Source organism: Lipotes vexillifer, unplaced genomic scaffold (assembly GCF_000442215.2).
Source record: "Lipotes vexillifer unplaced genomic scaffold, Lipotes_vexillifer_v1.1 scaffold1339, whole genome shotgun sequence".
Lineage (NCBI taxonomy): Eukaryota > Metazoa > Chordata > Mammalia > Artiodactyla > Lipotidae > Lipotes > Lipotes vexillifer.
The window spans coordinates 221,622-235,578 of NW_006771642.1; the positions used below are offsets into that span (position 1 = coordinate 221,622).

Genomic DNA, 13,957 nt, shown 5'->3' on the forward strand with positions numbered 1-13,957 from the left:
TCCCCTGCATCGGCAGGCGGACTCTCAAGCACTGCGCCACCAGGGAAGCCCGGGGCTGTATTATTTGATTGGATTGGGTTTTATTTGGCTGGGGATACACCAGGATACAGCAATTCTCCACCTCTAGTTCACACTGGAATCACCAGGGCTGCTCTTACAAATACAGATGCCTGGGCTTGACCGCAACATAATGAAAATCAGAGAAACGTGGTGAAGCCCTGACATTAGAATTTTTAAAACATCCAACAAAATTCTGATGTGCATCAAGCTTGAGAACCACTGTTTCAGGGGCTGCGAATTTTAAAAACTTATTTACAAAGCAGCTGTGTTTCAAGCGCCTCCTGCATGTTCCTCAGTTCAAGAAAAGCCAGGATACAGAAATGAGCATGTAGAGAACAGATCTTTAGGAGGTGACAGATCTTTAGGAGGTGATTTTAGCGTTTCAGAGAAACGCATCAGTGGTTCTTTGATACGGTTAAATCTGGGCGTGAATTTGAAGCAAGATTTAGAGTTCTCAAGTCTAATTCACATACCTTTATAATGGGCTGGAAAATGCTCTCTCCCTGGATATGGCAGCCCTCCTCCCCTCTCTTCTCAAACCTGGCTGCCCGACTGAGCAATGGCACAGCCTGGGCAGAGGGCGAGGGCTCCCTCGATTCACCTGGGGAGGCTCTCACTTGAAGGGGGAGCGGCTGGTTCTCTAACACCAAAGGGGAGAATCCACTTGGCTGTACATAAATACAATGAACACAAGACTCCCAGTGGCGGCTGTTTCACCTGCATCCCTAGATGCCTCCCTGCCTCCCTGGAAGCCCCTCTGTGCAGGAGTCTGTGCGCCTCTCCGTAACTTCTCTTGCAGAGGTGTGCTCCACGATGAATGGAAAACCCAATCATTCAGTGCCATTCCTAGGCAGGCCCCTTGCAGACTTGTAAAGCTGGGCACACTTAAGTTTTGGACCCTTTCCCAACAAGCTGTTACTCCGGACAACGCAGGACAGGTCCTGAGACAAGGGGAGGCAAGGACAGGAAGAGAAAAGAGTCTGGGTCTGGCGAGGGGATGGGTGCCCTGCCCTAGCTGCAGGGCCGGACTCCAAAGGAAGCCTCAGGAAACGCAGGCACAGTGGCTGCACCAACCGTCTAAGTCCTACATCTGGAAACTGATTCTGTACCTTGAAGACGGGCAGAGACAGGCCTGAGCAGGCCAGGTCTGTGTCACAGCAGAATACGGCCCAAGCTGGAGGACAAACTCCACCTCCCCTCTCAGATGTGCCCTGCTTGTTCACTGCCCTTGGCCATCCTAGCATCGCCCAGCTCCCTCTCTAGCTTCAGGCCTTGACCTGGACCCCTGGTCTCTCCCCATCTGAGCCCGCCCTCAGCCGTGGCGACCTTCCAGTGCTCTCAGCACAACACGGCCTTGGCCCTGGCTCTGGACGGTGGCTGGCTCTGCTCTGTCCATGAAGACAGTGCAAAGTGGCAGGTCTGGCCCAAGACAGGGGGCGGTGGGCGGGACTCAGATATCACGCAGTGAATCAGGTCGGAAGGAGGGCAGGCAGAGAGAGACGGAAAAGCCCAGGCTAGGAGCTGGAGGGAGCGTGAGAGGCAGGAATGAGACTGCCCATCCCGGTCGGGAGGGGTGACTGAATGCCAGGCCCCAGCAGCTCTGAGAGGCTGCTCTGTATCCTGCCTTCGGGCAGGCTTCCCCCTCCTTCAGATGGATGGGGGTGAGCGTCAGCAGGTCCAGCCAGAAGGAAATGAAGAGGAGGTGGGGATGAAGCAGAGGAACTGGGAGAGCACAGCCCTACCTCTGCTGAGGCTCAGATCTGAAGGAGCACCATGCATAGCTGGGGGAGGGGCACGCAAAATCCACCCCACCCACTGGGCTGCAAGACCCAGTCCTGGGGTCGTGACACTGTCGACTCACGCTGCAGGGTGACCCACAGTTATACACAAGGAACAACACTGAGTCTCTTTGCCTCCCAGCACTGTACACCGAGCACATTCTGCATTGTAGCCAAGTTGATCATGAAAGCAGGCTGATGGGTCCAAAGGGATCCACTGGGGTGCAAACGCATGACAGGAAGGGATGAGCTTTGTGACTTGATTCAACGTGACAAGTCGGGACCATTGAGGGGGTACCTCCAGCTCTCCCCAGTCCAACTCACTTCTGGTGGAAGGAACTTGTCAGTGACAATACAGGCAGCAACAAAAGGCCACCAAAGGCCCTAGATCATCAGCTTTTTAAACATAATTTGGGTAGAGATAGAACTAGGGTCAGTGGATCATCTCCCCCTGTTGGTTTTGCTGCCTAAACATGTCTTGAATCTCCGACTCCCCTGCACCTCCTGTACTGGGTTGAATGGTAGGTCCGCAGAATGCGCATCTACCCAGAACTTGTGAATGTGACAATATTTGGAAATGGGGTCTTTGCAGCTATAACCAAGTTAAGATGAGGTCATATTCTATCAGGGTGGCTCCTAATTCAGTACATCTGGCATCCTTGCGAGAAGAGGCAACTCTGGACACAGAGACAACACACGCCATGTGATGAGAAGGCAGAGATGGGAGTGATGTGTCTACAAGTCAAGGAATGTCAGGGATTGCTGGCCACCATCAGAAGCTGAGAGAGTCTCCCCCAGAGCCTACAGGAGGACTCGACCCTGCTGACCTCTCGATTCTGGACTTCTACCCTCCAGAACTGTGAGAGAGTAAATTCCTGTTGTTTCAAGCTGCCCAGTTTGTGGTAATTTGTGACTGCATCTCAAGGAAACTAAGACACCATCCTAACCCCTGTCTGCATCACCGCCCCAGGATAATTCCCACACCCTCGTTACCTTGACTCCCCCCACCCAGGCTGGCTCCCACACAGCATGTTATCCACTCTGTAGCCGGAGTGAGCTTCTCACAAGCACCATGGATCCCGGGACTCCTCTGGTTGAAAACCTGCAGTGGTCTGGGTACTTACTGCTCTGGGACTGAGCATCCATTCTCCTCACCCTCCACCGTCTCCTCGGGTAACATTTAGCTCCCAGATGTCACTAAGCCTCATTCACTCACAAGAGCCCACTCCAAGCTGCCCAGATGAGCCAGGTCCTATGTTATTTGTTCTCCATGCCCCCGCTGGACTTTTCCTCCTTAACACTTGTCACGGTGTGTTGTGTGTGTTACATGTGATTATTTCTTTGCTGTCTCTCTTCCCCACTAAACTTTAACCTCCAGGAGAGCCAGACTGCATCAGTTTTGCTCATCACTATATCCCCAACACTCAGCACAAAGTGAGTTAGTACTCAATAAATATGTGCTGCATGAATGAATGAATGAACCAACAGAACAAAGAGAGAAAGAGTAAAGCGCATCTTCAACCCCTCTCCTCCTGATTGTGTGATGGATGATCTCAAGCACAGGGTGGGAGGGGGAAGCCATCCTTTCATAACTGGACAAAACTCAGAAAGGTCAAAGTCTACCCACCTTCCCTTGTCAACAGTGCCAAAATCCTAAGACACGTTTTATAGGGGTAAGAAGAGAAATAAAGCAAGCAAGACAGTTTGGAAAACCACTGATCCACATCAGTGTTTAAATATAATTTTCAGTTATTTAAAAGTGAATGAGGGCTTCCCTGGTGGCGCAGTGGTTGAGGGTCCGCCTGCCGATGCGGGGGACGCGGGTTCGTGCCCCGGTCCGGGAGGATCCCACGTGCCGCGGAGCGGCTGGGCCCGTGAGCCGTGGCCGCTGAGCCTGCGCGTCCGGAGCCGGTGCTCCGCAACGGGAGAGGCCAGATCAGTGAGAGGCCCGCGTACCGCAAAAAAAAAAAAAAAAAAAAAAACAGCAGAAACCCAATAACAGTGTTAATAGTTGACTCAGATAAAATAAGGATTTTTTTTGGGCGGGGGGCACATTTATCCACGTTACCTAATATGGCAAGAAAGGGACTGATGAATGTGTTTAGGAGTTCAGAGTCTGGCGTTAGTGCAAAGACTAAGTGTGGCTATTCCCAAGAAAATAAGCTATAGATTTGCAAGTATGGTTTTCATGAAGTTACCTTCATGACTGACATTTGGAAACAGACTATATTTTTCCAGAGCTGATATCACAGGGGTGGACTTCATGGGACCCCTGGGGGACCAATTATTGGCCTGATACTCTTCCCGGAAGGACCCAACTGCGAGGCTGAGTCCAACACAGTTTCGTCCTTGCCCTCCTTTTTTTTTTTTTTTTTTCCTTGCGTTATGCGGGCCTCTCACTGTTGTGGCCTCTCCCATTTGCGGAGCGCAGGCTCAGCGGCCATGGCTCACGGCTTGCCCTCCTTTGCACGGTGTTACGAAGGAGGCCCAGCTGCCTTGGGTGGGTGAGGCTGAATGCTGACTACCGCCAGCTATTTTCGCAGGTGGGCCTGCTGTCCTCTGCGGCGCCATGCGTAACTGGTTTGCTTCTGCTCCAGAGGGTCCGCGAGGGCGCGGGGTGGGCACCGCCCTCAGCTCCGTGCTCCCCTCCTCGTCTGCAGGGGAGGACGTGCCAGCTGCCGACCCTGCAGACCTCCTCCTGACCCTGGTGGGGAGTCTGCCATGTGTGGACTGCAGAACGAGGTCCCAGGGCTGCAGGCGGCTCTGTGCATGCTCATGCCCCTGCCTGGCCAGCCAGTGCCCTGGGCATCAAGCCTCCAAGGGCTGCTCCTCCAACTGCTCTCCCCAAAGGCCTGGCCTCGGGCCTGAGGGCTGGGCAAATCCAAGCCGGACAGCAGAGGTTGCTGGGGCCAACCCCACCGCTTCCTGCCGGTCCCAGCAGTTGAAGGAGGTCCCCGACCCCAGCAGCTGCAAGACCCCAACCACAACTTGCTAAATTCTTTAGTTCAGGGCTTCTCAATCTAGAATGTGCATATAAATCCCTTGGGGATCTCATTAAAATGTACTCTTGAGTCTAGGCCCAGGGGGCCTGTGATTTCTAAGGTGCTCTTAGGAGATGCAGGTGCAGCCCGGGTTCACATCCACTAAAGTGGTAGAAGCGTGCTATAAGAATGTAAGAGAGTTTGTTATAGTTATTAATAGTTCACTGTTAGGGTTGAGTGAGAAAATAAGGGCAAAACGTGCGATGGGTCCCACAGGCGTCCCCTCTCGCGGACGAGCAGGGAGACTGCACAGCAGATGCAGCATCTTTAACCTCTCCCAGAAACAGCGTGATGACAGGTCAGCCGGCAGAGCTGGCTGAGCACGGCTTCCTGGTGCGCTGCTATCTGTGCCCGGACCACGGCCCGGCCAAATCCTGTGATCCAAGGCTGAAAGTATCTCTGGACTTCAGCGAAGCTCTCGGGGAGATAGGGAAGCTTAATCACAGCTGACTGGGACATGTGAATCATGCACAAGAGCTTTCCAGCCAAGGGCCTCAGGGACCAACCTGGCTGGGGCTCTCCCCAAATTATCACAAATAATTTGGAACAATTAAGAAATGGGGGTCCATTCATTCAACAACAGCTGGAAACTCCTGTCGGTGACTGGGAAGGAGAGGCTGCATCCCAAATGACCTTTCTATGGCCATGCAAAACAGGTAATTGTTGAATGAATGAATAAATGATTTTTTAAAAACATATTTATTTACTTATTTGGTTGCACCAGGTCTTGGTTGCGGCAGGCAGGGTCCTTAGTTGTGGCATGTGAACTCTTAGTTGCGGCATGCATGTGGGATCTAGTTCCCTGACCAGGGAGCGAACCCGGGCCCCCTGCGTTGGGAGCACAGAGTCTTAACCACTGCGCCACCAGGGAAGTCCCCAATGATTTTTAAAAAGTAGTGACTGGATAAAGAAAGAGGGGGAAAGAGGAAAGAAGGAAGGAAAAGAAAGGAAGGAAGAGAGGGAGGGAGGGAGGGAGGAAGGAAGGAAGGAAGGAAGGAAGGAAGGAAGGAAGGAAGGAAGGAAGGAAGGTTAATCCAGCCTTGGCTTACACTCTTTGTGCCTTTGGACAGTTCTAACTATTGCAAAGTTCTTCCCTATACTGAACCAAAAGGCTGACCCAATTCTCTGAATGAAGGAAGAGTCAAGCAGAAACAGAGCCACAGAAGAGCAAAGTGGGGAAATGGGCCAAATAAACCTAGTCTTGACGAAGCCACGGGTTATCCTCTTCCACGTCTGCTTCTCAGCCGGGGCCGCCAGGCACTTCCTGCGCAAGCACAGTGTCACTGACAAGGCGTTTCCAGTTTCTGCTAGCCAGGATCAGGGCTTTCCAGAGTTCAGCAGCCACAGTGGTGGTGAGTGGGTGGGGTCTTCGGATGGATCATGGAAGATACAGAGAAGGACTCGCTCTCTCTGCACTCTGCTGGGCAGCTCGCTGCGCTGCTTGCCCTCTGACCCCACCCCTTGGGCACATCCAGTTATAGTCAGAGGCTCTGCCACCACGTAGAAAGCCTGGGCCTCTCCTTGGTTCCTCTCCTTCCATACAGTGAGCTGGGGCTCAGGTCACTCCAAGACCCACAGTAATTATTTCTGCAGCCCCTCCCTCCATCAAACTTTTACCTGATCACTACCCTCCTTCATAACTGACACTGGCTCCATCTTCAGCTCAGAATCCTGTAACCCCAATATCCCCAGCATTCCCAGTAAGAGGACAAGGTGCTCCCCGTTCTCCAGGAGAACGCCCATCCTTCCCCACGGGCATCACTTCTAACGCCCAGAGCCTGGCTCTCCCAGCCAGGGCCAACTTTTAGTGACTGCCCTAATTTCCTCTGGGAAATCACATCTCCCCACCTCTTGGGTCCAGGTGCCTTGGATGGAGAAGCTGGCCTCACACCCTGGCTCAGACTCCCTAGCCACCGGAATAGGGGAGGGCAGGTGTCCCAAGCTGATCCAAGAGAGCCAATCCTGGGACATTTGCTGGAAGTACTGGGAAGGCTAACAGTTTCTGCTGGTGTTGCAAAGCTAGTAGAACATAAACTTAGAGCTTCTAGTAAACACCTTTTTTGTTATATGAGGAGAGCCTGGGTGAGAACTAACCCTGCCTGGGAGCAGCCCCCACTTCTGGCTATAGTGTATATCCAAAAGAACTGCAAGCAGGATCTCAAAGAGCTATCTGCACTCCCACGTTCACTGCAGCATTGTTCACAATAGTCAAGATACAGAAACAATCCAAATGCCCACTGACAGATGAATGGATAAAGAAAATGTGGTATATACATACAGTGGAATATTTTCCAGCCTTAAAGAAGTTAGTCTTATCATTTGTGACAATAGGTTTGAACCTAGCTGACAGTATGCTAAATGAAATGAGCCAGTCACAGAAGGACAAATGCTGCTGATTCCTCTTATACAAGGTGCCTAAAGTAGTCAAACTCATCGAGGCAGAGAGGGGAATGGTGGTTACCAGGGGCTGGGGGGAAGGGGAAATGGGGAGTTTGTGCTTAATGGGTATAAAGTTTCAGCTATGCAAGATGAGTACGTTCTAGAGATCTGCTTTCAATACGGTACCTATAGTTAATGATGCAGTAACGTGCACTTTAAAATGGAGTAAGGAGGGATCTCGTGTTCGGTGTTCTTAGAAAAAAAGAAAGAAAAAAAAAGGGGAGAGAAAGAGGAAGGAAGGGAGGGAGGGAGGGAGGAAGGGAGGAAGAAAGAAAGGAAGAAAGAGAGGAAAGGAAAAAGAAAAAAAGCCACGAAAGAGCACAAGGAACTTTTTGGAGGTAAAGGATGCCAAGGCCACCATCCAGTGCCCACTCCAGGGACATTTCTGTCCAAATGTGGTTCACTCTGCCCCTTTAAACATTGCCAGACACATTAAGACTTCCCACAGACAGAAGGGTCCACCCAACTCTGGTGAGCCCGCTAGCTAAACCCTTGACCCAGAGCCTGACCTGCCCTTGACCATCACTTCCCCCACCAACTGCTCCAGCTGGGTCTCCTGACTGGTTTCAAAAAGCCACATCCTGTGTTCAAACACTGAAGTCTGGAAAAAGACAGCTCTTTCCACAGAAGGTGATTTCAGCTGTCAAACCAACACTTCCTGGCTGCTTTATTTCCCTTTCACATCCCTCCCAGATATCTAACTTTACAAGGTGTGTTCCCAAGGATTTCTACAGGGAGTTCTCTAATTCATCCCAGGCTGGGGGATGGCAGAGCACGTCTTTCTTTGCATCTGTTTCAGCGCCGTTGTTTTACAAGTACGGTCACGTGTCACCATTTCAGGAGACACGAGATAAGCACAATGTAGGCTCTGTCCTCACACCTTAATCCTTTATCTTCTCCCTCCTTTTCATGTATCGTTGATAACCAACACTGAGAAAATGACTATTATTGTTCAGAAACAGTGGTACTGCTGTCACTTTTGACAACAGCTGATTCAGTATTATCATAGGTGTTATGGACTGGACTGTGTCCCCCCTAAATTGATATCTTGAAATCCTAGCCCCCCAGAACCTCAGAATGTGACTGTATTTGGACACGGGGCCTTTAAGGAGGTGAAGAAAGTCATATAAAGTCAAGAGAGTACGGCCCTAATCCAGTAGGTCTGGTGTCCCTATAAGAAGAAAGAGGGAGTGGGACTTCCCTGGTGGAGCAGTGGTTAAGAATCAGCCTGCCAATGCAGGGGACAGAGGTTCGAGCCCCGGTCCAGAAAGATCCCACATGCCGGGAAGCAACTAAGCCTGTGGGCCACAACTACTGAGCCTGTGCTCTACAGCCTGCAAGCCACAACTACTGAGCCCATGCGCCTAGACCCCGTGCTCCGCAACAAGAGAAGCCACTGCAATGAGAAGCCTGCACACCGCAACGAAGAGCTGCCCCTGCTTGCCGCAACTAGAGAAAGCCCGCGTGCAGCAACGAAGACCCAATGCAGCCAAAAATAAATAAATAAAGAGGGAGAGACACCAGAGATGTGTGGACACAGAGGAAAGTCCACGTGAGCATAGAGTGAGAAGGCGGCCGTCTACAGGCCTGGGAGAGAGGTCTCACCAGAAACCAAACCTGTCAACACCTTTATCTTGGACTTTCAGCCTCCAAAACTGTGAGAAAATAAATGTCAGTTGCTTAAGCCACTCATTCTGTGGTATTTTGTTATGGCAGCCCTAGCAGACTACTACAATGAGCAAAACACTGCCTCATTTGCTCACCAGGCTTCTGCTGAATGCCTACTGCATGCCAAGCACTGAGTAAGGCTCTGCAGGCAGACACAGAAGTGAATGAGAAGCCAGTAGCTCTCAGTGTGGCAGGAAGAACACCACTGCACAAACAGATCTATCATAAAGTGGAATGCAAGTATTATGGTATAAGTCAGCTCTACTGTAACACTTGTTTTGAAAATGCAAATCTGTTCCAATGCCATTGATACATTGGGGGACAATTTGAACAGAATGTGAATTTTGTGTTTGCTTACGCATGATTTCATCTGCAAGAAATACTAGATGAACATAGAAAACTGCACCCAGCTGAACTCAGCCACATAGGAATCCACAAAATGCACACACTCAGGCACACAGCAGCCGTCTCAATTTACTGTGTGTGTTATGAGCCATACCTGTCCAACATCTGGTGTTAGAGTTTTTGATTTCTGCCTGATTTCACATGACTGTCCTTGCACCATTTCACAGGAACACCCAAGTAGCAGCCCTTCTGAGGCTCACTTCCATAAGTAAACTTCAAGTCAGTTTCCAGGTCAAGTGCCATATTTATGTGTCAACCTGTGCTCCCATTTTTATCAGGTTCCTAGTTTTGTTCTTACCTGTCACTGACAAATTTTTGAGTGTTGTGTTCCTAGCCCACTTTCTCCCACTAAGCCCTGTGGGTTTTGTTTCATGATTCTGTTTACTGCAGTGATTTTTATGACATGTATTTTGTGTTAGAGCAGAGCTGACTGTATTTAAACGTCTCAATGAGAAATTTCACTTCTGGTAAGTAAGGTCTGGGAAATCAGTGCCTATAATCAGGTTCACAAATAATCATACACTTGAGGCATAACCCTCATTTCAGAGCATGTGGTTGTGACTAATGTGTCAACGTTCCTAAGAGCGACATGCCTTAATTGCAGGTAAAATATAGGAAAAAAATCATGTATTAAAAATGAAGTTTTAAAACATTACAGGATGAATGAAGCTATTACACAAGCTAAGTCAAATACATCCCTCACCTGTAGGCAATTTTTTCTGACCTCCAGCTTCCTGATATGTTTAATGAAAGTAATTTTTCTCCAGGGAAAAGTCTTGAGAGAGAGAGAGAGAGAGAGAGAGAGAGAGAGAGAGAGCTACACTGACCTGTCATTGAGTTTTCTGAGGTGCACAGCTGCTCTCTCAGCTTCTCTACATCGTCAGGATGCACCTGTTCATAGAGGGTGCTCCCAAACCACTCGGACTGGGGCTGGTTCAGCACGGGGGTAACGGAGTCAGACACATAAATCACTCTCCCCGTCTCAGCCGCCACTACAAACAGAAATCCATCAGCCGCTTCAAGGATGAGATGCTTCAGTTCCTGGGAAGAAAAAAATCATGATTAGCACCAAGCATGGACAAACCCAGGCCAATTAAACAGTCTTATTAGCAACCTTGAACTTTTACTCAGAAATTCATTGTGATACACAAACAGTTTTGGGGCTTTTCTTTGTTTTGGGAAAATGAGCTGTAAAAATGCATGAAGCTTATACTAGCCCTAAGATACAGCTACTCCAAACACTGTTAACCCTGTCTTAACCAGCCCTCTCTTAGGGAGAGAGGAAATTTCCAGCCCAGGGGAATGAGAGAGCAAGAAGTGATCACCAGGAGGTGTTGGGTTGTCAGAGGTGTGAATGGCCTCACCTACATATTCAAACTACAGTCGCGTCATTGGAGCAGAAGGGCCCGGTACACACGGGGCTCATGGAAGGGAGGGAGGGGCCATGGGAAAGTGGGAGGAGAGAAGGAAAGGCACCAGGTGTCTCCCCAGCCACCACCTGCCACACTCAGATTGCGCTCATTCTTCTCTTCCTTCCTTTCTGAGCTGAATGCTGGCGGCGGATATAAGAGTATCACCTTACATCTGCATGTCTGTCAAACTTCCAGGACTCCTTGACAGCCAACATCTCAACAGACTCTCAGAGTAATCCCAGAAGGGGGCAGGCCACCTAGCATTGTCTATGTCACTTTACGGTGAGAAGAGAGGTTGACTGCACCAGCCCTGGAGTCACACTCACAGAGCTCATGACTGTCAGTGAAGGCAGGAAGGAAGCTGCTGGGGATCAATGAATGGGCGGCAGAAAGCCTGGCCATCATCCCGAGAGGGACATAGAGGGGGCAAAGTCAACTCTTTTAAAAAGTCTTCTCTTTGCAGGGCCTGCAGGCAGCTCAGGTGTGGCTACCTACCCTGTCATTCTCCCATCAAGCTCAGGAGCCCTTTCCTGCTGGATGAAAGGGGCTCCGTTCCTGCAGGAGTTGGGGGGCTATCTCTTCCCCGTGTGCTGGGGTCCATAGCCGCCTCTCTAACAACCTCACACACTGCTCAGGGCCCAAAGAACAAAGGGATCCTTCCAGTCAGTGGTTGCCAAACACTTTTTCCTGGGAATCCTTTGTTCACGTGTAATCTCAGGTGGAAGCCCCGCTGTAACACAGAGTTAAGGGCCATCTGCATGGAGGCGAAAGACGTGGAGTCTAGAGCATCTGACCCCACCCTCAGTGCCCATCCCGAGGGGGCTCCAAAAGCCCGAAAATTAGAAAATTAGAAAATGTGAGTCTGCTGGGGAGCAGAAACTGGGGAGATTTGCCAGTGACTCTGAGCCTTTGGCTGAGTCAGAACTGTAACATCCTCTGTCTGGGAATCTAAGGTGGAAGCAGGCTGTACGAGCATGTGTTTAAAGAAAAGTTTATTTTGTCCATTTCTCTTGCTTGGCCCTTCTGCTGTTCCACGTCTCTCAGATGCTTACTCGGTTCAGAAGATTGGGTCAGCGGTTTTACTTTCAGTATGCAGAAGATCTTCCCAACAGGAAGGACTGTAAAAAATGAAACAGGCTGTCTGGGAAAGTAGAGAATTCTCTGTCTTTGGAGGAGAGGAAGTGGACGCTGATGCCTCCATGTAGGTTTTCACAGTTTCAGCCCTTTTGCAAGGACTGTGGGAAGGGCTTATGGAACAGAGCCTCACCCTCATCACGGGCCCCTCCTTCTACACCCTCCTCCCCGGTTTTTGTCTTCCGGGAGCACGTCACTCATTACTCATTACTCATTCAGGTCCTGTGCCCTGAATCCAGAATAAGCCTTGCCTGTATTCTCCAGTTAAGCCAACAGTTAGGTCTAAAGGCACGGACTGTGGCATAAAAGGAGACCATCAGCTATGGCCCTTCCACTTCACCGTGCAAGTCTGGGCTCCCTACTGAACATCTTCGGCTTCCGCTTTTTCACACGTTTTTTTCAGTGAGATTTTGTGAGCTTCAGTGAGATCTTACACGTGAAGGACTTAGTAAAGGCTTGGCACACAGTAGGCACTGAACACATGTAGCTGTCGTTGTCATTGACAACCTACCTAAGAACCGAGAGAGAAAGATGGGGAGGACTCATGTAACTTGCACCACTGCCTTCTCTCTTCTCTTCACTTTCTTAATCCTCAGTCACTTACAGGTAAAGAGATTAAGGTCAAATATGGACCCTGGCAGGTCCACGTAAGGATTAAAGAAATGCAGAGGAAAAGCTTTTCACGATCCTAGTGGTCAGGAGGTGCATAATGCATTTCTGTCCGCTCACCTGCCAGCTCTCCATCCTTCATCCCACTGTGGCCCCGTGTTAAACATTCTCCTCTGCTGCCTCCCTGACCTGTCTCCACGACCCAGCCAGGTGGGAGCCATCACTGCGGTCCTTTTACAGAGGTGGAAAGAGGCTGGGCCCTGTGCCCTGGACCACCGGGCCCCGTGGCCTCCCAGCGAGGGTCACTCCGCTGCCACACCTCCTCACACCTCGAGGTGAGGAACACGGGGGCCCTGGGATGACCCAAGCCCTTTGCTAAAATGCCTGCCACACAGGAATACACGTTAGCTCCTCTCTCTTTGCTCTTTTTCTAAACCTAAGTCCTGTGACATGAATAGATTCTTCATACTGGCAGAATAAACGATTCTGTCTCTGGACACGCCTTCCTCACCTGTTCCTCCAAGGCTCTGTGCTCACTGGTCTGCTCGTGTCGAATCCCTTCCTCTCCCCCGTTTCTGTGCATCTTCTGGGGCTCCTTCACAGCCTGCCAGGGCCAGCTCTCTCCCGAGAAGCCCCCGACGAGACCTAACACTTCCTGCCTGCATCCCCGACAGCACATCACTTCCCTTTCCCCTGCCTGCACCATATATGAAGTGCTCTCAAGCCCATCATCTCCTTTACCCTGCAGCACCCCTCAGAGTCAGGAAGGCAGAAAGCTCACGTTCATCCACAGATGAGCAAACAGAAGCCGAGAGCATCTGATGATCTGCGCTACTACTGACCAGCATGGTGGAGAACCGTGACCCAGAACACAGGCCCTTCCAGCGCAGGGACGGTCAAGTTACAAAACACCTTCCCGCTAACCATTTCCTGGGTTTGCTCTTCCCAACTATGCAGCTACTAGTACAGCGTTAAATCTATGGCTTTGGGGTCTGACCAACCTGTGTCAGCTCCTGGCCCCGCCACTGAGCAGGGGACTGACGCTTTCTAAGTCTCCACTTGCTCATCTCTAAAGCAGGGATGAATTACAGAGGCTTCCTCCTCGGGCTAGAATAAGGATTGAATGAAATCCTGCACAGAAGGATCTGACTTGGACCCGGCTCAGGGCAGAGGCCTAAGTGCTGGCTGTTAGGATCCTTGCCACTATGATTATTGTGACGGCTACCAAAACTTTGATCACCACCGCTATTCTACCGCAGAAGAACTGTGGTTTTGCTTGGCTTTTTCCTGTATTAGCATGCTAAGCACAATGTCTTTTTTTGAGTGATGCCTTATTAAGGTACATGGGAAATTAAAAAAGCAGAGGACGCAAAGTCAGACAAACACCCCTGGAAGAGCGTTTCCTAGTGAA

General features: G+C 50.4%; 1 protein-coding gene across 1 annotated transcript in view; it reads right to left on the reverse strand.

The window, feature by feature from the left end:
* The window catches only part of ARNT2 (aryl hydrocarbon receptor nuclear translocator 2), a 149,910-nt gene that overhangs the window by 103,818 nt on the left and 32,135 nt on the right, over window positions 1-13,957 (reverse strand). Inside the window, exon 5 of the mRNA XM_007447062.1 lies at window positions 10,219-10,432. Coding sequence (XP_007447124.1) covers window positions 10,219-10,432 — 214 coding nt within the window. The remainder of the gene's footprint in view (window positions 1-10,218; window positions 10,433-13,957) is intronic.